This window comes from Leptinotarsa decemlineata, unplaced genomic scaffold (assembly GCF_025532065.1).
Source record: "Leptinotarsa decemlineata unplaced genomic scaffold, Ldec_3_MD MMD2_P_RNA_scaffold_9, whole genome shotgun sequence".
Lineage (NCBI taxonomy): Eukaryota > Metazoa > Arthropoda > Insecta > Coleoptera > Chrysomelidae > Leptinotarsa > Leptinotarsa decemlineata.
In genome coordinates this window covers 11,257,780-11,283,645 of record NW_027412536.1, presented here as the reverse complement: position 1 = coordinate 11,283,645, position 25,866 = coordinate 11,257,780, and the positions used below count along the sequence as shown (strand labels likewise).

The following is a 25,866-nucleotide window of genomic DNA, read 5'->3' as shown; positions in this document are numbered from 1 at the left end:
CAATTAACTTGATGTGAAGTTTCATTATTTAATCTGATTAAATAGCTTTTATCAATTGTTGTATTTTTAATTACAAATTCATGCATTTCATTAGCTTTGATAATTACTTCGGACATAGTTCCCGCAGATACTAAGATGTTAGTATCGTCCGCAAAAATAAGAGTAATGGAAGCTTTTGAACAAAATTTCGGAAGATCATTTATAAAAACAAAAAATTGAAGGGGTCCCAAAACAGAGCCTTGAGGTACCCCTCTTGATATACATTTTCTTTCAGAATTCATTCTATTCACACAGACCAGCTGACTACGATCAGTCAGGTAAGATCCAACCCAATTCAATGCAGAGCCACGTATACCATAAAACTGAAATTTGTATAACAGTATGTCATGGTCAACGAGGTCAAAAGCTTTGCTCAAATCAAAAAATAATTCTGAAGTCTGCTGTTTGTTTTCCAAGATTTCCAGCGTATGTTTAATGAGTTGATCAATTGCACCAACTGTAGATTTATTTCTTTTTGGGAAAGAAAGTTTTTGGCTTCTATAAGCATTTTGACTAGAAGAAAATAATCTGAATGATTCAAAGTAATCATACAATCTTTGATAGAAACAGTATTCAATAATCTTAGAAAACTGACTAAGTAGCGATATAGTAAGATCGAGAGCCCTTATTTTTGTATACTGGCAATACCTTTGACATTTTCAGTATATTAATAAAAGTGGAATTAACTATGAGAGTCAAAGGCTCAGAAATCACTGGTTGATTTTTACTATGTAGTAGACTCTGATCATATTATCCTCTAAAAACTTTTTACTATTGAAAATTTCGAAAAAGCGAGTTGAAAATTAATTAAAAGTATATATAAAGTATAAAAACATTTATTAACCAAAACCTTAAAATACAGGTAAAAATATGTGAGGTAGTTCAAGAGGTATTCAGTTGCATTTCAAAACAAATGAATTATAATTTGTGCAGATGTCTATGACATGTGAAGTTTCATTTCAAATATAATTTCAAATTCAAGTAGCCTTTCGTTTAATTCCTTTTCCTTTTTTTGTTTCATTTTTTCCTTTCGATTCTTTCGGCTCCTTAGGTATAATAGCAGCTTTTGTTTTGGAATCTCCCAGAATTTTACGCCCAAATCTTGCACAATAAGCATCCATATTATATTTACGTCTCAAACTATAATCGACCATGTAACGAATTTTCCCAAATATTTCTCGTTCCCTCCATCCTTGGTCATGAACACCACATATCGACCACATAACGCCTAAGGAAAGAATGAAGATTTTGAAATATCAAAAATACACGAAAAAAAAACTTTCAAACAGGTACTATACCCAATTACAGGACACAGTAAATAATTTTGAGATGAAAGAGCTAAATATAAGAAATATATAAGTATCATAATAGTTATACATTCATGAAATATTAAAAAAAAAGAAAAAAATAAATTTTGAGTAATATGATGGAATCGGCCGATACTTGATGAAAATCCATAACTAACGTATTCCAAAAACACTTTATTGTGAGATTTTCACTAAATTGTTTTACAAAAACGCAACACGTGTTTCGCCATACAATGGCTTCATCTGGCGTGTCTTTCAACTAATTCTACACATTCAATACTAAATATATATATAGTTTATGGAGTACCTGAAATCAAAGTACCTGTAAACGAAGTACCTGAATTTTAAGTAGCTGATATTTTACCTGAGTTTCTAACGAATTAAATTACCTGCACTTATGTTCCATTTTCACATTTGAAAAAATATATTCAGTAACGGAGAGTTATTGAGTTCTAATTGATCATTCAGTAAATTACCCGAATTCCTGAATCTATTGATTTCTAAACATTCTAGATGATTAAGTTTCAAACTCTTCTCTTCTAAATGTAACACCTCGTACTCATGATTGAACTCGTGTCCTTCTGCTAAAAGATGGTTTGCAAATGTGGAATTGGTCTTTCTATTTACAAAACTACTCCTATGTTCTTTAATTCGTTGGAAAAATGTTCTTCCTGTTTGCCCAATATACAGTTTTGGACAGGAGCCACAAGTCAGCTTATATCCTCCTGATCTATCCGACACCAAAGTTTTGTCCTTATTGTTTTTAATAAATTTACTTAGGTTATTATTCGTTCTATAAGCTACGTTTACTCCTTCTTTCTTCAAAAAACGGGCAATATTCCTGTTTGGTTCCCCCACATATGTCAATGTCTTATAACTCACGTTATCGCATCTTGAATATGGGTAGACCAGATCCATGGCTTGCTTTTGTCGTTTTTTGGAAAGAATGGAGTTTACAATATCTACCTTATAACCGTTATTAATCGCGATTTGTTTGATCAAATTCAGCTCTTTCTGGAAATCCCTATCAGACAGTGGAATATTCAATAATCTGTGAATCATACTATTGAATGCAGCAACTTTATGCTGGTACGGGTGTGTGGAGGAATTATGTATGATAATGTCCGTGTACGATGGTTTGTGGAAAATTGCAAAATCATGTTTATTGTTATTTTTCGTAATGGTTAAGTCCAGGTAATTTATTGAATTATTTACCTCCCTCTCAGTGGTGAATTTTATTGACGGGTGGATGGAGTTGGCATATTCAATGAACTTGCCTAATTGCCTATCTGTACCAGTAAAACATACTAAGATATCATCTACGTATCTGTACCAGTACAAAAAATTGTTGGCTAACTGATTATTATGGATTTCATACTCTATGTTATCCATGAAAATTTCCGCCAGTAAGGGACTCAAAGGATTCCCCATTATTAGTCCTTCATTGCATGAAAAGAATTCTCCGTCAAACTGGAAATAATTTTGAGACACACAAATGGTGAGTAAATCAACAATCTCTTGTTTTATCAGTGGATTCACACGGTTTTTGTCTAAGAGACACTCCACTAGTCCAATTGTTTCAGTTGGCGGGATACTGGGAAATAAATTTTGGACATCGAACGATATTAATTTTGAGTTATCTGGGAGGATTACGTCTTTAATATTATCCACTAATTGATAAGAATTATTTATACTAAATTTAGGCTTGAAATTGGTATAGGTTTGTATCAATTTAATCAGGATTTCTGAGATTTTAACAGTAGGTGCCGTTACGAACGATACCACTGGTCTAATCGGGAAATTGGTTTTATGTAATTTAATAAGAGAATACAGTTTTGGTGGTTGTGGATTCATGATCAATGCTCTGCATTTATCCTTTCCATTCATAACCAATTCTATTGTTTTGAGAGTTTCCTTAACCTTTTTCTGGTACATAGTTGTCGGATCATTCCTCAGAATCTTGTAGCTTCCTGAATTAAGGAAATCTAGAGTTTTTCCTATGTAGTCCTTTTTATTTAATGCAATAACCGTTCGACCTTTATCTGCTCTTGTAAAAATCACTTCATTATCTTTAACTTTTTGCTTAATTGATTTTGCAATTTTACTTTCTCTATCAGACTGAATTTGATCAACCGGTTCAGATTTCAAAATGTTTGCCGCAACATATTTATTATAACTACAGGTACCTCTCAGAGCCAGCTCTGTTTCTATACCTAAACATTCTATGATCGTAGAATTAATATATGGTTTTATGTTATGACTGAGACCTTTTTCTAATAATCTCGTTTCCTTCAATGCAAATTTTGTGTCGGATAGATTTACAAATCTGTCGAAAAACTTATGATTAGAATAGTTTTCCAAACTTTGGGCCTGTTTCTCAGTAAGTTGAAACTGAATCAATCGTTGGAGTTTATTCTTTTGTATCAGATATTTTTTATGAATTATATCCGACACAAAATTTGCATTGAAGGAAACGAGATTATTAGAAAAAGGTCTCAGTCATAACATAAAACCATATATTAATTCTACGATCATAGAATGTTTAGGTATAGAAACAGAGCTGGCTCTGAGAGGTACCTGTAGTTATAATAAATATGTTGCGGCAAACATTTTGAAATCTGAACCGGTTGATCAAATTCAGTCTGATAGAGAAAGTAAAATTGCAAAATCAATTAAGCAAAAAGTTAAAGATAATGAAGTGATTTTTACAAGAGCAGATAAAGGTCGAACGGTTATTGCATTAAATAAAAAGGACTACATAGGAAAAACTCTAGATTTCCTTAATTCAGGAAGCTACGAGATTCTGAGGAATGATCCGACAACTATGTACCAGAAAAAGGTTAAGGAAACTCTCAAAACAATAGAATTGGTTATGAATGGAAAGGATAAATGCAGAGCATTGATCATGAATCCACAACCACCAAAACTGTATTCTCTTATTAAATTACATAAAACCAATTTCCCGATTAGACCAGTGGTATCGTTCGTAACGGCACCTACTGTTAAAATCTCAGAAATCCTGATTAAATTGATACAAACCTATACCAATTTCAAGCCTAAATTTAGTATAAATAATTCTTATCAATTAGTGGATAATATTAAAGACGTAATCCTCCCAGATAACTCAAAATTAATATCGTTCGATGTCCAAAATTTATATCCCAGTATCCCGCCAACTGAAACAATTGGACTAGTGGAGTGTCTCTTAGACAAAAACCGTGTGAATCCACTGATAAAACAAGAGATTGTTGATTTACTCACCATTTGTGTGTCTCAAAATTATTTCCAGTTTGACGGAGAATTCTTTTCATGCAATGAAGGACTAATAATGGGGAATCCTTTGAGTCCCTTACTGGCGGAAATTTTCATGGATAACATAGAGTATGAAATCCATAATAATCAGTTAGCCAACAATTTTTTGTACTGGTACAGATACGTAGATGATATCTTAGTATGTTTTACTGGTACAGATAGGCAATTAGGCAAGTTCATTGAATATGCCAACTCCATCCACCCGTCAATAAAATTCACCACTGAGAGGGAGGTAAATAATTCAATAAATTACCTGGACTTAACCATTACGAAAAATAACAATAAACATGAGTTTGCAATTTTCCACAAACCATCGTACACGGACATTATCATACATAATTCCTCCACACACCCGTACCAGCATAAAGTTGCTGCATTCAATAGTATGATTCACAGATTATTGAATATTCCACTGTCTGATAGGGATTTCCAGAAAGAGCTGAATTTGATCAAACAAATAGCGATTAATAACGGTTATAAGGTAGATATTGTAAACTCCATTCTTTCCAAAAAACGACAAAAGCAAGCCATGGATCTGGTCTACCCATATTCAAGATGCGATAACGTGAGTTATAAGACATTGACATATGTGGGGGAACCAAACAGGAATATTGCCCGTTTTTTGAAGAAAGAAGGAGTAAACGTAGCTTATAGAACGAATAATAACCTAAGTAAATTTATTAAAAACAATAAGGACAAAACTTTGGTGTCGGATAGATCAGGAGTATATAAGCTGACTTGTGGCTCCTGTCCAAAACTGTATATTGGGCAAACAGGAAGAACATTTTTCCAACGAATTAAAGAACATAGGAGTAGTTTTGTAAATAGAAAGACCAATTCCACATTTGCAAACCATCTTTTAGCAGAAGGACACGAGTTCAATCATGAGTACGAGGTGTTACATTTAGAAGAGAAGAGTTTGAAACTTAATCATCTAGAATGTTTAGAAATCAATAGATTCAGGAATTCGGGTAATTTACTGAATGATCAATTAGAACTCAATAACTCTCCGTTACTGAATATATTTTTTCAAATGTGAAAATGGAACATAAGTGCAGGTAATTTAATTCGTTAGAAACTCAGGTAAAATATCAGCTACTTAAAATTCAGGTACTTCGTTTACAGGTACTTTGATTTCAGGTACTCCATAAACTATATATATATTTAGTATTGAATGTGTAGAATTAGTTGAAAGACACGCCAGATGAAGCCATTGTATGGCGAAACACGTGTTGCGTTTTTGTAAAACAATTTAGTGAAAATCTCACAATAAAGTGTTTTTGGAATACGTTAAATTTTGAGTAAGTGTTTGATGATTTACAAACATAATACAGTTTTAGGATGGAGGTGTTGAATATACTGAATATACATATATTGTAACAATAATACCTTCATGGAATAAAAAAACGGGTGCGTCTCGAGATGCTCGACAGAAGTGATAACTTAAACTAAGTTAAACTATCCAATATTGAAATTGCATAACTTGAGGAAAGCTTAGGTTATGTATATTAATATGATAATGTAAGGAAAGGTAATTTATTAATAAAAATCTTTTATTGATTATTTTGTTTATATACATATATTATAGCTACCATAAGTCAATTGTTACTTTTGTAGGATTAAATAATGGTATTAATAATGTACATACACAAAATTTGTATCATCATTTTTAAGCCACGTTTCATATAATAAAAGAATATTACGTGCTTACTGGTTAGATTTTTATAATACTGTCAACAGTGCATGTTTAACGCACGCACACTAAATACTGATCGACTATCCGACGAGAGAGAAGGGGCTTGCCTTCCGCTGACGTATGCGTAAGAGGAAGGGAAGCCAGACAAACTGGCACCGTTACGCGTTAGGTAACGAAGCGAAGTTTTCACTTCAAAAACAAATTTCAAATAAGTTAATTGATGGATGTAGCCGTTACTACGTGGTAGGAAATCATAATGAAGAAAAGAGAAATAAAACTTTTTAAGTTTTTTACCACTTTTATTTGTAACTAACGTTACTGCAATTTCGTCCTACACGGACATTTTCTTACTTATACAATAAGTAGCGTTAGTTACAAATGAAAGTGGTAAAAAACATAGAAAGTTTAATTTCCCTTTTCTTTCAAATAAGTATTTATTGCTTCCCAAACATAATGTTTTTTATTTATTTTTTTAAATATATACATGTTGAATACAAATGAGGGAGATTTGAATAACATATTGCTTCTCGGTGTTGGTAGGTTAAAACATTGTTCGGTTTTACCACTGATTCTTGCCACATGAAACTCTAACGATGAGATTGGAACCTTTGGTGTGAAAGTTGAATAACTTTTTTCGAGATCAATTGCCCTAACACCAAACTGATATTTTTGCACTCGACGCGCGTTTCGCCAACAAAGTTAGTATCCTCAGGAGAAGAAAATTGATACCTAGTCTAGTCTGGTTAATCCTTATATACTAAAATTTGTTACCTGAGGTTGTATACCTGAAGTCCAATATGGAATTTCTCGGTAATTAACTACCTGCAAGTTCTTAGTAATTATTCTCTTCCTAACAGAAGATTAAAAAGCGGGCTAAACTAGATGGGTCACTTATCGCCATTCATGCTGTTTTTACATTTTGCTATTTCTAGACTCTCACATGCATCGAGTAGCCTGGTGTCATGCACATGCTTAATCAGTTTCAGATTGTTCTCACCAATTCTGTGGTCCTTGTCTAGATCATGTTGGGTGACACTGGATTTTTCTATCCTTCCATATTTCATGTGTGCACAATGCTCCTTGAAGCGGGTTTTATTCGCTCGTCGGTTCTGGCCGATGTATTTGCTGTTGCAATCTTGACAACAATCTTTTGGATTACCAAAAGCTTCTTGGTAATCCAAAAGATAGACTAGAAAACACAGAAAGGTCGGGGATTTACGAAATCAGTTGTCAACTCATACAACCAACCTGGTTAATATGAGGTTTCTATGTTTATAGTATCTGAATTGTAATGTAGCTACCAGTTTCTTCATAATAAACATATTATTATTATAATTACTCGATGCATGCGAGAGTCTAGAAATAGCATAATGTAACAACAGCATGAATGGCGATAAGGTACCCATCTAGTTTAGCCCGCTTTTTAATCTTCTGTTAGGAAGAGAATAATTACCAAGAACTTGCAGGTAGTTAATTACCGAGAAATTCCATATTGGACTTCAGGTATACAACCTCAGGTAACAAATTTTACTATATAAGGATTAACCAGACTAGACTAGGTATCAATTTTCTTCTCCTGAAGATGCTAAATTTGTTGGCGAAACGCGCGTCGAGTGCAAAAATATCAGTTTGGTGTTAGGGCAATTGATCTCGAAAAAAGTTATTCAACATGAAACTCTAGTTGAGAGGTTTCCTTGAAATCTTTAACTACTTTCAGGAAATGTAACACTGAACATTTGACAAATGAGTACCTATATGAGTTTGAATGTTTTTTTTCATGGCAGATAACCATATGTTCTACAGCAGTATACAGGTTGTTTCTTAATTGAGATAAAAAATGTAGAGGCATGTTCAGGAGCTGATTTTATGGAAAAAGAGTCCAGGTATGCAATGTTTTCCAGATGCAAGGTGTTGAATTTTTTTTTTAAAACCCTAGTCCGATATTTTTTGTGGGGCATAATTGGGGATCACGTCATAGGACCATATTTCTTTAATGGGCCTCTGAACGGAGACATTTATAGATTCCCTCCGAAATGGTTTATCAAATTTGTTGGAAGATGTACCATTTGACAGAAGTCATATGTTATATTACCAACATGATGGCACACCTTGCCACAACCAAAATCGGGTAAGGAGGTTAGTTTTTGAACAGGTAGTCTAGGAATAAATGGAATAGATGAATTGAATATATTCACTGCCACTATCTAGTTTCATGCAAAAGTGGAACTTCAATGGGTATTTGCTTCAATTAGGTTCTCAGTATTTTTTCATTTTCTGGTCTTCGTTTAGGTGGAAAAAACATATATCTTCCAAATTAACAGTAATGTTATTAGAACATAATCCAGTTCAAACATTCACTTTTCTAAAAGTACGAAATAAATTTGGTGGAGCCACGAATTTTTCAAATATTATTAATAAAAAATGTATCATATCCACCACTGAAGAATTAAAATTATACATGTGACTTGATTTTTATTCATGATTTAGGATGAAGTGATTTTATAAAAATTAATAACAAAAGGAACTGCGAAGTCAAATCAAGGGATAAAAAAAATTGGGTATTTCCTATGCACCCCTCCGAAATATATTTGTCTTACTCACCTACATATCCGTTAGGATCTGTACCATCTAGACAAAATGTATCATTCAGCCATAACCCATATTCAATGGCTTGTTCAGGAGATTCTGTCCACTCCAAGATTTTCTTACACCAGTACATTCTCATATAATTATGAATTTTACCTTCATGATGAGCCTGGAGTTGTGCTGAATTCCACATTTCATCATGTGTTTCAGCTTTCTCAAGTTGTTCTCTTGTATATACCCATGTTCTTTTGTCTTTCCTACAAATATTCTTTACAGAAGTACATATGATTCATGACAACATGGAAAATAGTCATAAAAGTTTGATGATTACAAATCCAAGTTAATTCAATGAGAGGACTATTTTTTCAATTAAGAATAGAATTTTCTGACAGGCCTGAACATTTTGAAGAGAATTATTAATTTTAATTGTTTTGAGTAATTAATCCCAAGATATGTATATTTTATCATAATTTACATTATGAAACTGAAATGTTATTTCTTTATTTCTTGAATAATTTCATATTAAATTTGAAGGGGTTATATTTTTAGGAATGACAAATTTTTGGGAAAGAAAGTTTTTTGGCTTTCTACTACTCTTTCTTGATACAGAAAAATGTGGGAATCTTCCAAAGAAAGCAAGGAAGTAATTAATTTAAAAAGAATTAACTGTATACATAGATGTGTAGATCATGCAAAGAAGTAACTTTCAGACACGAGTCTGAAAGAAAAATCCTTCCTGAAACAGCTACTTTCATATAAACATTGAATTACACGAAAGAAAAATTCTTTTGAAATAAATATAACACTGAATTATACAGAAAACACTTTTTTTACACGCTTTATATTAGCTTCATCTGTATGTATGTTTGTTTGTAACTCACAAGCTCGGGATCTGTATTGACAGAATTATCGACAGTATTGCTTGATCCATTCGCGGGCAAATGGCGCTGTACGTAACCTCATTGATATTTCTTTGGAAGATTCCCACATTTTTCTGTATCAAGATGGAGTAGTAGAAAGCCAAAAATTTCATATTTGTATTTGTAATTTTAACTTCGAACTTGTAATTTCAACTTTCTCAATTACAACTTTAAACTTGTGATCTTGATTAAATCTGAAATATTTAAGTACATACTTCAAATTCATAATTTCAACCTGAAAGTGAAAATCGGTCCACAAATTTTTAGCATTTCTTAAGTAGGTAAATGATTTTCATACACCTTCACTTCAAATTCGTTACTCTATACAAATAACGAACACATTGCATTTATTATATACTGGCAATGAGCAGATAACCTAAATACAGGTGTTAAATGTTGAAATGGATCAACTCAATTACTAGCATAACATTCTCCTCTGTTCATCAGATTCAAGTTTCCACAACAATAAATAGTGAAATAATGAATTACTGAAGTTTTTATACAGTTTTTGAGAAATTCCGAAGTATTCTTCTTAGAATACAGGATTGTAACAAATTGTTCTGTCATTTCTATCTAGTATGGCTATCAGTATTATTATGAGGAATTTAAAATACTCGGGCGTAGGAGCAAGAATCTAATCTTCAAAAATTACAAAGCATACATTGATAATATTCAAACAGATATCAAAGTCTGCCCGAAGAAATTTTGGAAATACGCGTCAAGTTGTCGAAATGGTGTAGGTATTCCTAATAAATTGAATTTTAATGATACCATTGCAGATATAACGCCAAAGATATTTGTATACTTTTTGCCAACTACTTTAGTTCTGTTTATAGTCCATATCAACAATCTTATAATTTCTGCGCGCATCTTAGCAACAACAATTTGATTCATTCTATCCATTTCACTCCTGAATTAGTGCTTGGAAAAATGAACACATTAGACGTCAATAAAGGTGCAGGAATCGACGGCTATCCATCGTAATTTGTTAAAAACTGTGCAGTCAGTTTATGCCACCCACTCTGTAAACTTTTCAATACATCTATTCAGTCTGGTATCTTCCCAAAGATTTGGAAAACGGCTCTTCTCGTCCTGATATATAAAAACTCAGGCAGTAGAAATCTAGTCAATAACTATCGGAGTATAAGTAAACTCTCTATTTTCAGTAAGGTATTTGAAAGCATAGTTTATGATTCACTATTTTATAGTTTAAAGACCTCACTCTGTGACATTCAACATGGTTTCTTCGCTAAACGTTCCATCGAAACAAATTTAGTCATTTACACCGAATATATCTCGAGTGCACTGGACAGCCGTGAACAAGTTGATTCACTGTATACTGATTTCAGCAAGGCTTTTGACAAGGTTGATCATTACATACTCATGTCGAAACTTGCTGGAATTGGTGTACAGGGCGATCTTCTTAGGTGGCTGTCCTCTTATGTATTTAATCGTAGTCAACTTGTTAGCATCAATGGATTCAAGTCGACGCCCTTCGTGGTTACCTCAGGGGTACCTCAGGGCTCACACCTGGGTTCACTGTTGTTTTTAGTATTCATAAATGACATACAGTCTTGTTTCCTTTATTCTAATATTTTGTTATATGCAGACGACCGTCAAAATATTTAAAAAAATTACCTCCATAAGAGACTGTTTAAAAATTCAGGAAGACCTTGCTAGATTTGTAATATATTGTGATAAGAATAAGCTGAAACTCAACGTGGAAAAATGTACATGTATTTCGTTTTATAGAAATCATTCACCCATATTGTTTCAGTATTTGTTGAATAGTATTGCATTAAATAGAGTAGAATATATCAAGGACCTTGGAGTATACTTTGACACAAAATTGAATTTCAATCGCCATGTTGAATATGTCGTAAATAGAAGCAACAGAACACTGGGTTTCTTCAATAGAATGTGCAGAGACTTCAACAACGAAGCCGCTATTAAAACTATCTATTATGCATTTGTTTATAGCAAGTTGAATTTCGCTAGCATTATATGGAATCCTTGCTATAATACATTCAAATTGCGTTTAGAACGACTGCAAAATAGGTTTGTTATTAATCAAATCCGTAACTATTATAACATTCAGCCTCTAGAACAACGGAGAATCACTTCGGATCTAGTGTTTGGCTATAAAATTTTAACGAATCTTATTGACTCACCTGAGTTGATAGCAATGATGTCCTTTCATGTACCCCAGAGAAACACAAGGAATAAATATTTATTAGCTACTTCCACATATAACACCAATGTGGGGAAAAACTCTCCAATAAATAGAATTACAGACTCATTCAACAGATACTGTTTCAATTTGGACGTTTTCTCCATGTCCTTACAGATGTATAAAAGTAACATAAGGAAAATATTCAATTTTTAATCATTTATGTTTTAGATTAAGCATTTAGATCATTTACCTGTTGAACGCCAGTTTTGTTAGCACAATCTGTATTTTAGTGGATACTTGTTTAGGTTCTTTTACCTGTATGTGTCCCGAATTTAGAATAAATAAATAAATAAGTCAAGTGTAAATCTGTTGGTAAAAACTCCTAGGATATCAAACCTCGATATACAATAACTTCCTCAGGCGTTTTCATACTGACTAAAATTTTACCTATTTAGTGCTTTATATAACAATTTTAATTATATGACCTTCTGGGTACTTATTAACTAATAATTTTAGGTGAGTTTAGGTATAAACTAATTAAAAATTAAACTAATTTAACCAACTCATTAAAGGGACATGTTGTAAACTAATTACCAATTTCCACATTAGAACACAGATTCATCACAGGAGAAGAATTCAATTGTATTTGATCATTCAATAAATTTTCGAAGATTTTGAATCTATTAATTTCCTGTCAATCCAACAATTAAGTTTCAAACATTTCTCTTTCAAATGAAATACGACATAGACGTGGTTGAACTGATGTCTGTCTGCCAAAAGATGGTAGATAAATGTGGAATTGGTCTTCACATTCCAGAAACGACTCCTGTTTTTTATTCTTTGAAAAGAAATTCTCCACGTTTGGCCATTGTAAAAGTTTGGGCAGGAATTACGAGTAAACTTATATACTCTTGATCTATTTATAATAATAATAATAAATCGTCTTTATTGGTGAAGGTACAAAATAGGCGCAGTTTAGCCAAAGGCTACTCTTACACTTAACCTAAAATGTACAATTCTAATCAACTAAAATGATGAATAGAGAGAAAGACACGATGAAAAAAACGCATCACATAATAATAATTTATGTCATAGGTATCTAGATGACATATTGTGACAAGGTAAGTAAAGGTTAAAGGTAAATTCAGGACACGGCACTCAAGTTGCTGTTGGTAATCAGGAAGTGTTTTTCAGAAAGTGTTTTTTCAGAATGATTCTTAACTCTCCTTTCGAAAATTGCATACAATTGTATAACAGTGAGTTGTAGAATTTGATGGAGAGATAAGTGAACGACCTCTGAAACAGTGACGTCTTATGACGAGGGACATGCAGTTTATTTTTTGATCTTACATCCAATGAATGCAGCATAGACCTAGGAATCAGTTTATTGTAAAGTGATGTGGGAATTTTGTAACTCAATACTTTGTACACAAAATTGCAAAGATTATAATTAGTACGATTGATCATTGTCAGCCAATTTAATTCTTTGATTTTACTCGAGACATGATCGAATTTTCTTAAAGAATAGACAAGTCTACAACAGAAGTTCTGTACTTTCTGTTTCCGATTTAAATCAAATTTACTTGAAAGATCGCTGTACACAATGTCACCATAGTTGAACCGTGATAAGACCAACGACTCAATGAGAAGTTTCCTGATTGGTCGACTGAAAAAATATCTATTTGAATAAATCAGTTTGAGAGTCCCAAACGATTTTCTAAGCAAATCATTCAAATGCAAATCAAATTTTAGGTCAGAATCAAAAATAATACATAGGTTTTTAATGGAATTCACAACGGGAAGTATGGTGTTCTCAATTCTAATTGTGAGATGTTGTGCGACTATAGCCCTATTCTTTTTATTACCGAAAAGCATCAAATGGCATTTATTCCTATTCAATTTTAGATTATGTTGCGCAGCTAAATTAGAAATGGTTTGTAGGTCGGAATTGATGAGGTTTTGAATAGTTCCATAGTTGTAGATGTTTAAGTTGGTATACAATTGCGTATCATCTGCATAGGCCTGAACTTTTGAGTGCTTCATAGAAATTCAAGATGTCACTGGTGTAGATTATAAAGAGTAAAGGTCCTAAGATTGACCCTTGAGGCACACCAGAAGTAACATTTCGAGTTGACGACATTTTATTATTATAATATACCGTTTGACAGCGATTCGTTAGATAGGAAAATAGTAGCAAGACTAACTCATCCGAGAATCCATAATATTTCAATTTGAAATATAATAGAGAATGATTTATAGTATCAAATGCCTTCGAAAAATCTAGGGCAACTAGAGCTGTCAACTCTTTATTATCAGAGTTTCGAATTATGGCATCTGTAACCTGAACGAGGGCTGCAAATGTACTATACCCACTTCTGAAACCGGCTTGACAATCAGGAATAATATAATTTTCATATAGATATGAACTTATTTGATGATGAATGAGTTTTTCTAATATTTTTGAAAGCGTAGAGAGAATACTTATAGGACGTAGGTCAGTGTAGTTCACTGGGTTCGAAACTTTACTCAAAGGTCTGACAATGGCAATTTTCCATAGATTAGGAAAATAACATTTTTCTAAGCAACAATTCAAAATATGAGTAAGAAAATTATCTATAAACGGAGTACAATAGTTAATCATATTGATGGATAAACCATCAAAACCAGTGGCATTCGATTTGATAGTAGCTAAGACTTCGTTCATTTGATTAACTGAGATGAATTTTAATTTGAACACACTTTCTTGATTTTTTAATTTTGGATATTTATTACTATTGTAGTATTCTAGGAGGTTGTTATCAATATCATCAACAATAAATACTGAAACAAAATAATAATGGATTTCTTCAGGATTTTGCAAGGGAATTGGTAAATCAGTATTACTTTTTGTATCATTAATATTCTTTAGGTTTTTCCATAATTTTTTAGAGTCTTTAGATTGAAATGAATAGTCATAATAAGCCTTTTGAAGCCACTGAAGTTTTGTCTTTATTGTTTTAAGTGAGTCTTTCTTTAAAAAAAAATAAGCTGTTATTGGTGGGTTCACTAAAGTATGTTAATGTCCTATGATGATCATTATCGTTTTTTCAAGTGGGAAAGATCTGGTAAATGTCTTTTTTTGTCGTTTTTTGGAAAGATTGGAGTCAATCATATTCACCTTATGGCCGTTGTTGACATTAATTTATTTGATAAAACTCACTCCTCTCTGAAAATTACTTTCTGACTGTGAAATATTCAATACTCTGTGAAGCATACTATTGAATGCTGCTACTTCATGCTTATTATTAATCTTAGTGAGAGTCGAATGAAGAAAATTTATTGATTTATTCACCTTATTTTCGGTGGTTAATTTAATTGATGGGTGAATGGAATTGACAAATTCGACAAACTTGCCCAAATGCCTACCTGTACCAGTAAAACGGCCTTAAGATATCATCTACATATTTGTACAAGTACAAGAAATTGTTGATCAACTGATTATTATGAATTTCATTTTCAAAGTTATCCACAAAAATTCAGCAAGCAAAGGATTCAATGGGTTTCCCCATTATCAGCCCTTTGCTGCATAAATGAAACTTTTTATCAAATTGGAAATTTAGAGCAGTTACAAACGACAACACAGGTCTAAATGGAAAATTAGTTTTATGTATCTTAATGGGTGGTTGTAGGTTTATGATCACTGCCCTGCGTTCATCACTTATATTCATAACCATGATTTAAAGGTTTCCTTTACCGCATTTTAGTACAGAGTTGTAGGATTATTCCTTAGAATATCGTATGTTCCTGAGGAAGCTATTGTATAGTGAAACACGTGTTGCAGTTTTGTGAATTGTCCAGTGAAAATTTCACAATAAAGAGTTATTTGAATAGGTCTGGGACTTCTTGAAATATAGAAAGCTTGACAACAATCCCAAAAAGGATAAAATATAACTCTTTATCCATAAGGCATGATATGTTGAATAAAATAACAAATAACTCTTGGGAATCATTCTTCTTTAACTTTTCAGTCACTTTCATTTCCCATATAAACAAAATATGTAATTGAAAAATACCCTCAGAGCAATGCTATAGAACTATAGAGCATGCTCTGAAAAGTCACCAGATATTTCAAACTACATGCTCTATAAATTCAAATTTTTATCGCAAAGTCAAAATTACAGTTGTGAAGTTCAAAGTCACAATAATGATTTCAAAGTTAGAAATACAAGTGCAAAGTTGAAATTACGAGTTGAAAAAACAAAATTATAAGTTTTAAGTCGAATTCTCAAGTTTGAAGCCCAAATTATAAGTAAAAATTATGCAAGAAACCAAAAATAAAATAAGTGACTCTTGCTTTTCCACTGAAGTCAATGAATACTTTTCACTTACGAATGAAGTTTTAGTGTCTCCTTTGCCCAGTTAGCTGCTCCATTGATATTGTCATAATTGCTGTTGAAAAAACAATAGTTATCTGTTAATTCTCTACGTACTATGAGTTCTTCTAGGTATTTATCACATTGTTCTTTGTAAATCGAATCCACGCTTTTGACTTCTAGAGCACATCTTTGTGCAGAAATTTGACCTGTAAGAGTAATGAATCATTTGTAATTTACTTTTTACAGTTGTCAAAAAAATAAACAAAGTAAACCAATTTCACAAATTGAGTTGACATACTTGTAAACTGGCTGTAGGAATTGTTCTTTTAGATAATTAAACCAATTTCAAAAAACTACTTTTTCTTAAGGGTGTCTTTGAAAGTGATCTAAAACGAATTTATTGACTTTTTATGGTATTTTATAAAAATGAAATTATTTCGATTATTTGAAATTATTTGGGGGTCACTACAAAGTGAATAGATAGTCAAGTTGTTCAAGTTCAACAAATTATTTTATATTATTCAATTCATGAAAACATTGATGATAACAAATCTTCACCAAAATAATTTATGCATTAGTAGGCAGTTCTCTTATACCAAAATTAATCCAGGGTGATAACTTTGAAGAATTATCCTTTGATGGATCATTGCTAGTGGCTCCATAGTGCCTCAGATTTTTAAGAATAAAATCAAGCAGCATAGAATACCCCGCCTTCTCTCCAGGACCATCGCCCCATTTGATTTCTGGAACATCCCATTTTGGAGTATAATGTGAGTAGGCGCCATCAAAACTTTCAATTTCATTTTTAAAGTTAAGCTTTCCAGAATACTTGTGTCTTCTAATAATGGGAAATCCTGTTAGGTATTCCGGTAGTTGTTTTGTAATCTTTGTTCTCAAAAATTTTGCCATTCCTTCCTGTTTATCTGATGCTTTCCATACTGGTACGATGTTGTGAGCGTCTACCTATAATTTTTGTGAGAATATTGAATTCTATTGAAGTTATAGTGAATGTTAGGATTCAGATAATTCAGAAAAATTTTCAGATTGAAAATTGTTGATGCAATTATTAAGGAATAACTTAATTTGTTCAATGAACAGCTGAATACTTGATTCATCATAACTAGTTGTAGGATATTCATATGAATATTTATTACCATTCTGAGCTTTGGGCTCAATATTTATTCAGTGTTGCACGATTTTTTCGACATTTTGTTCATTCTGAAAATGTGAGAGTGTGTTACATAGGTCAAGCTCATTTTATTTATTCATTTTCAGTTTAACACTATTACAATAAAAAACTTCAAATATTACAAAAAATATAACAAATAATAATCAGGTATATATTTACAGTGAAATTAAAACATTCATAGATTTCTCACTTGATAGGTGGAATTCGAACCTCTGGCATAAAATGTGTCTCATGAATAGTTATTTATTATACAAGGGAAAAAAGTATTAGATTTTAGCTCGAGGTTGTGTTGTCAAAAAACTTTTTTTCAGTGGTGAATTTTATTGACGGGTGGATGGAATTTACATATTCAACAAAAATGCCTGCTTGCCTATCTGAACCAGTAAAACAGACTAAGATATCATCTACGTATTTGTACCAGTACAAGAAACTGTTAGTTAACTGATTATTAGGGATTTAATACTCTATGTTATCCATGAAAAATTCAGCCACCAAAGGACTCAAAGGGTTCCCCATTATTAGTCCTTCACTGCATGATTTTTCTTTTCGTCAAATTGAAAATAATTTGGAGATAGACGAATAGTAAGTGAATCTGAAATTTCCTGTTTTATTAGTGGATTTAGGTGGATTCTGTCTGGGAGATGCTCAACCAGTCCAATTGTTTCAATTGGGAAATAAATTTTGGACATTAAAAGATATTAATTTCGCGTTATCAGGAAGAATTACGCTTTTAATATTATTCACTAATTGATACGAATTATTTATACTGAATCTCGGCTTGAAATGGTATAGGTTTGAATCAGTTTTATAAGGATTTCTGAGATTTTTACGGTAGGTGCTGTTACAAATGACACCACAGGTCTAATTGGGAAATAGGTTTCGTGTAATTTAATAAGAGAATACAGTTTGATTGGTTGTGGATTCATGATCAATTCTCTACATTTGTCCCTTCCTTTCATAACTAATTATATTGTCTTGAGAATTTCCTTTACCATTTCTGGTACATAGTTGTAGGGTTCTTCATCAGAATCTCGTAGCTCCCTGAATCGAGGAAGTCTAGAGTTGTGCCTAGATAGTCATTTTTATGTAATGCAATAACCGTAATCTGCTCTCGTAAAAATCACTTCACTATCCTTAGCTCTTTGCTTGAATGATTTTGCAATTTTAATTTTCCTATTAGACTGAATTTGATCCAACAGGTTCAGATTTCCAAATATTTGCCACGACATGTTCATTATAATTACTAGTACCTCTCAGAGCCAGCTCCGTTTCTATACCTAAACATTCTATGGTCGTAGAATTTATATATGGTTTTATGTTATGACTGAGGGCTTATTCTAACAATCTCGTTTCATTTAGTGTAAACTTCGAGTCAGATAGATTTACAAATCTGTCGAGAAACTTATGATTAAAATAGTTATCCAAACTTTGGGCCCGCTTCTTGGGAAATCTAAAGTGAATTAATCGTAGGAGTTTATTCTTTTGTGTCAGAAATTTTTTGTGAATTATGTCAATAACTTTTTCCCGAGTATCTGTGTCCAAAGTTTGGAATTCTATATAATGCAATCTATGCAATCTAAATAATAATTCCGAATGTATTACTTTATTGTGATAGTTTATCTTTGTAACTTAATTCCTAATTTATATGTTAATGACTTTGTTATGATACCTAATATTTCAATGGTTTTTGTATTCTGCAAGCGAATAAACAATGGGATGTTTGGAATGGAACCTTTATCGCTGTTCATAGATCTCATACCAAATTTTTCCATTTCTAAACTTTCAAGAGCCTGGTATCATATATTCGTCTTCACAATTTCAAGCATTTCTCATTTCTTCTGTGGCCATTCTCTGAGATGTTTAGCGACCTTAGGCTTGTTGGTTAAAATAAAAAACCAAATATGTCAAATGTGTTACTTGAAATTTTTATATATTCCAGTTATTCATATATTAGGTTATTAGAGGAGCTGACCTGTGATCTGGTTCACTGCGACCTTTGGAGATATGTTGTGATTCGTCTTGGTTAGCAGAGCATTCATCTACCTTGATCTCTTTGATGAGATTCCATAGCCATAATATTGGCTCCAACATTAGCCTCTGGTTTCTCATTCTTGCATCACCCATATCTTAGCATTGCTAATGCTTCACAAGCAAGTTTCTTGAGCCGACAATGTCTTGCTAGTAGACCTACCACTACCGTTACAACATTGCGATTGTGGATTAGCAGGTATTCCGTGAATTGGGGCGAGGGTTCCTTCATGAACTTTTTGCCTACCTCAACCTTAGGAGCTTGTTTCACCAGTTTTGTGATTTGATTTGCATCCACGATTTGAGAGATGTCTTTATACTTGTCTTGGCCAGCCTGCAGAGGCTTTCGGACCTATCATGGCCGTGAATGCCTCTCTCAGGATAAGTTAATTCTTGAACATATGCAATGTTCATGTTTATGTACATAATCTAATAGAAACAAATTATTATAATCCGATTAGGTTGAGCAACATTCTTTCATACTTTCAGTCGCAGCTTATTCATGAATCCTAGACTTTTTCTTTTCTGACATATGGTCTTTCAGGTTGCACAACTTGTTGAAGTGTACAAGCAGTTTTTAAAACCAACTTTAATTTTTTTTTCAAAAATTTAGAAAATTCACTGGTATATCTTAGTTCATATGCCATGAGGGCAATATTAAGTTGTGATAAACGCACATCTGTGAAATGCATGTTGGAAACACTGTCTCTTATGTCTGCTAAACAAAGGATAACAATGAATATGCTAATATTTATATTTAAAATTAAACACAATATGTTGCCAAATTATCTGAGTGATTAGTTAACCTACACAAGTAGTATTCATACACACTCCACTAGAAATAGAATAGGAAATTTTTATATGAACAGAGAACATATAGGTTGTGGTTCGTTGTATAGTTCTGGTCTGATTGCATTTAATAATTTGCCAAGTCATATAAAATGATGTGATTCATTAAATTCATTCAAAAGAAAATGTAGTGAATATATTTCAAGAAATTGTCATCAATAATTCTTCTTGTTTTCTAGTTTCTTGTTTTTAAAATATGACTTGTCTAATTTTATATATATATTTTTTATTGTTTCGTATTTTATAAGTGACTGACTGTACTATGAAGAGCATTATTTGCTAATAAAGAGTAATAATAGGACTTTACACTTTGGAATCTTCACCTTTCTGAAAAGTTGATGATTTATGAAGACACTCTGAATTTTGTAACCTAACCTAAAGGATACCCGTTACTCTCAGCTATTTCCTCGATAACTTTTTTCTTAGTCATATCCTTCTTTGCTTGAGTAGGATGTGTCATCATCAAAGATATCTGATAGCTGATTTTTAAAATTTTTTCCTTGAACTACCATTACTTAAATTTGAACTAAGAAAATTAATCCCAGTTGGTAACAGCGGCTGTTTCTATATTCTTCCCCAAATCGCCTAAGTGACTTCTTGAAAATTTTACTAAACAACAGAGGTTTAAACAAGAGCTTGCTTCAACATTGTCACCAGTATTTTGCAATTACTATTAATTTCACTTTGCACCTGCTGAAATATTCGAGGGGTAGGTACAAAAAAAGAGGTTTAGTAAGAGTAAGTGAATAGTTTTTAAAGGTTATTACCTGAACTACTGGTACATCATCAATTAGATGCTCTAAAAGAACTTCTTGTAATTTCTTAGGGTGTTTCAAGGGACTGAAATCACAGATGACACCTCCTATGTTATTATCCACAATTGATTTTGCCAAATCTTTGGGTGCACTGTTCAATAAATAAAATCCAATGTTCAGAGATTCACACTCCTTCTTAAGTAACTTCAAACCTACGGAAGATTAATGTATGAGTACCTAGTAACTTAGACAATTTGTTCGGTGAGTGCTGTAAAATATATGATACAACAGTGACCATTGAATTTGACATTAATTTATTTTTTCAGTTCATAAATTAAATTTCAGATGAGTGAAATTTCCCTAGTCATCAGAATAATTGAAAATTTTATTTTGAATACAGAATGGAATTTAACGAATGTTGGGTCTTGCATTTTAGTTTGAGTTTACTAATTGAATTGTTAAATTATTACACCGCCACAGATCAATATAAAATATGTCAATGTTTTCAAGATAGTTCTTAGGTGAATCTGCGAAAGCTATTTTCCGGATTTTATGGAAGTGTTTTGCAGGTTTTTATGCATGAAGTTTCGTTTAAAACTGCGGTAGACATTATCAAAGGCGATGTGGTAACGGTCGCAGTGCTTGGGTTGGTGCTTGAGTTGTTGTTCCCGTTGTTTCCAACACAAATACGATGCTGGTATTTGACTTTGGTGTTATATTATTGGTGGGCGTGGCTTGGTTTCTCCTAATGGGATTACCTGACCTAGTTTTAAGTTGGTTATTCTATGTTACGAACAAGATTCATAGAATATCCCTGATGTGAACACTTCTGCCCCTTCCCTATGTAAAACATTTGTCAAAAACTCTCTTTTTTCAAGAACAAAACACAAGCACTGCAGGAAAATCCTTAAGGCGCTCTAAGAGCGGTGCCTGAACGAAAGTGGAGATTTACATTGGATTTAAATCGCTGGAGATTAAATCCATTTGGGAAAACGTTCTCGGGAAGTTTATTCCACATAAACGCAGTTCTCCAAATGAGAGATTTTTTAATCAGTGAAGTTCGAGGTGTACAGAGATGAACCTCAAAACGATGAACAACCACAGTCCATAGCGTATTTCTGGTATGTACCACTCTTGGTAAAATCAAATGTGCCAAGTCACTTGAACACTTCCCGTGAAAGTATCTATAGAAGAGAGACAAATCTCAAACCTTTCTTCGATGTTCCATACTATCAAGGTTGCAAGTGATGGTCACATTTCCAATCAGGCGGATGACTCTTTTCTAGATAGAATCCAGCAGCTTCAGGGTATGCTTAAAGGCGGAGCTCCATACATGAGAACAATACTCCAAAGAAGGTCTGATTTGAGCTTTATAAAGCATCAAAAGTTGTATGTACAGTTTTCTGGTTCGGAACTATGTTCCAAGCTTTTGAGAGGCAGCCTTTGCAATTTTAGTGACATGATTTTGCCAAGCATTAGTGATAAAAATAATAAAGACATTCAATAAATTTCAGTATTTCATTCACAGAGGTGCTGAGTTCAACTCAAGTGACGCAACATGACAATCAATAAAAACTTCGATTTTCAATGTTGTTTACATTTTGGAATGAATTGATATTAGATGAGAGATTTTTTACATTATGGTCTCAACAAAATATGCGTGACAGATTTCGAATCTTGCACCATCTATCAACATGTGTACAAAGTTTAGTCAATCCCATTTCTCGCGTTTTTGAAAAAACATGATTTCTATGCATCTTTGTTGTGGAGAGTTTGTCCGATCATTATGGTCAGTTGATATCACTCCAGTCAGATTTAGGAGAAATATTGCTATAAAAGAATATTTATACATCTAACGGCCGCATCTCAATTACATAGCTCATATGATGTTCCTGGATGCGATTCACAAATGTTCTGCCAGTTTCTAAACTCCTGATTTCTCGAATTTGGGTGTTTTGTCTTTATTATCTTTTACTAACTTTCTCAAAGTAATACCTCTCCCGACATAATACGTTGGGAAAGTTAGTTAAAATAATTGAGACGAAACGCCCAAATATATATTTAATTATGTTGGTCAAACTTGCAGAACATTTAGGAATCGCGTCCAGGAACATCATATGAGCTATAAAAATGAGAAAACAAGTTTAACATATTCAAATAATCTTTTAGAAGAAAATCATATCTTCAACGGAGATTTCAAAAAATTTTAGACATAGAAAGTAAAAGTTGAAAGCTAAATTATTTGAAGCAACGGGAATTATTAAACTTAAAAACTCAAACATTTTACTGAATGACCAATTGGATTTGAATTATTCATCATTACTGAACTAGTTTTCTCAGAAACGGACAATGTATTATTGACGTAGAATTGATATAATATGCTTTAAGTAGTCATAATTTGAGGATGTACCTTAGGTACGTAAGAGTAGATTCTTTAGGTAATTATGATCGAAAAAATACCTGAGAAAGTATCCCTCACTTATGATTATGTGGGGTATATAAAAATTAGAGTAGGTATATAATAGAATTAACTTTCAGTATGTCAAACCCTACGAAAAAGCTACTGTGATAGTGAAACATGTCGTGATATATATGACATATTTTGAAAATAAAGTTTGTGAAGATCAAATCGTAAGGTGTAGTTTATGAAATAACTATGGATCATCAAACAACAGCCGTATCAATCAGAAAAAAAAATATGATGAAGAGTGACCATAAAAAAATCTTTCCTTTTCCTGTTAGTTCTGAAAAATCTTTAGATGACATAAACTTACTGAACATATACCTACTTCAGAAGTTCCCTATTCCTTGCATTAAAATGAATAGTTTACAAGGCCAACTAATGAAGTCAAATACTAATGAAAAGCATTCATTCACAAAAAAATATTAATATTTGATATGCTCAAACAAACCTTCTATTAAAAATTTGAAATGTCGCATTGTGGGATACTGTTGATGAGCATCTTTCACTGTAAAGCAAACAAAAAGAGGTACTTTTTGCTTAATTGCCAATCTTTGTGCAAATACCATGGCCCAGTTATCTTGAATTCTACAGTCTCTGTACATCCAGTACAATATCCCATTAGATTTGTCCTTAACAGTTTCATTGTCAGTTAAAACTCGACAGCGAGTTTTATTGAAGTCAAATTCATCAGTTCCACCCTGTGATTCTCTCGATTCTACAATATTTTTGAGAAAAAGTTCTTTTGTTAACTTTTCAAGTACAACTTTTCCAGAGGAGCTTCTTGGTTTCAATGATGCCATACTTAGATTCGATTGAATAATTATCTAGACAAAAAAATTATATAGTGAAACTTGATTTTTCCTTCACAAAATGATTACGACGACTTATTACTTCCTCAGGTTTGGCACCGTTATTTATATATCATTCCAATATTCTGTGTGACATAACCCCTTGGCTGTTCTGTGCCCTAACCACAATTTCACAATTGACAGTTGTTGACTTGGCAGCTTGGCCTGTTTGGCCCACAAAGCTGTTTTGTGGCTTGGCCACAGTAGAGAGGTAGCTTGGTGGTTTTGGTACCCAACTCAATCCCGACAAAAATTATGCGCTACCTCTGCTTCATTCTTTGTATTTCGTTCTTTTAGCATTTTATACTTGTGTTATTTCCATCGAGCAGCGAACAACATTCGGCGGTAATGAAATATTTGGAATATATATTTTAATTCAAGATGTAAGAATATTGTATGCATGATTTAAACTTATAATTTTAGGAAAGTGTTATAGTTACGGTGAAACAAAAACTTAGTCTTGTCAGCTATTTTCACGAATCGTTGTGGTTTCCACTGATGGGCTAATTCGAATTACAAATAATCAATAATTCGATTATCATAATAATTCGAGATATCGAATCGAATATCAAGATTCGAATTATTTGTCTTTTTCTTATTATAGGTACGGTTGGTGTTTTATCATTTAGACGCACTTGACCATAATTTGAATTAATTTGACAATATTCGCATCGCAGAACTTGAACATAACTGTTTTACAGTTATTTTCCAGACATTTCCAAGTCAAACGCTGATAGTGTATGTTTTTGTTGGCACTAATCCTATTCCAGATTGGGCTTTTTCCAACGAAAGTTCTCTGCCCAAAGTTATTTGATCGAGCAGGACAACATATAAATTTTGACGGGAATGATCCAATCTGGAATAGGATTAATATCAACAAAACACACCTAGTACCAAAGCCAATTGAGAAATGTACAATAAATTCACGAACTCAAAATAAATTCTCAGTATATGAAAATGAAATAAAACATTGTTCTCAGTTTACAGTAAAATTCACAGTTTAATCTAATATAGTACATCCACATACTGAACAAGTACAGTTTCTCGATGTCCATTGAGTGATTCTACTGCGCATTGCGAGTGATTTATAATTCGTATGATAATTCGATTATTCAAACAATTTGATTACTAATAATTCGTTTATGTCCATCACTATAAATACGATTAGTGGGAACAAAACACACCTAATGTTGGTTTACCTGATAATAAGGATCGAATATAAGGCAATTTTGCCTTACTGAATTTTCATTGAAAATATTTGAATACATAATATGTATGTTATATGAAATAAATAATAACTTTATGCAACCCAACAATAACATGATAGATCTTTTTCACTATTATA

General features: G+C 32.5%; 1 protein-coding gene across 1 annotated transcript; it reads right to left on the bottom strand.

The window, feature by feature from the left end:
- Positions 1 to 859: 859 nt before the first annotated feature.
- LOC111512992 (deoxyribodipyrimidine photo-lyase) lies at positions 860 to 24,651 on the bottom strand. Its single transcript, XM_074170607.1, has 6 exons — positions 24,122 to 24,651; positions 21,222 to 21,421; positions 16,985 to 17,351; positions 16,402 to 16,594; positions 8,956 to 9,197; positions 860 to 1,267 (listed from the first exon to the last, which is right to left on the bottom strand). The coding sequence occupies exons 1-6, from the start codon at positions 24,471 to 24,473 to the stop codon at positions 1,017 to 1,019; spliced, it is 1,605 nt and encodes a 534-aa protein (XP_074026708.1). The 5' UTR covers positions 24,474 to 24,651; the 3' UTR covers positions 860 to 1,016.
- Positions 24,652 to 25,866: the final 1,215 nt, after the last annotated feature.

Bases quoted from the DNA above. Each gene is read 5' to 3' on its own strand.
- LOC111512992 (XM_074170607.1), bottom strand. From the start codon at position 24,473: ATGGCATCATTGAAACCAAGAAGCTCCTCTGGAAAAGTTGTACTTGAA. The intron at 21,422-24,121 runs GTTTGTTTGAGC...AATCTTCCGTAG, and splicing joins TTTCAAATTTTTAATAGAAG to GTTTGAAGTTACTTAAGAAG. The intron at 17,352-21,221 runs GTAATAACCTTT...CAAAAATTATAG, and splicing joins ATGATGTACCAGTAGTTCAG to GTAGACGCTCACAACATCGT.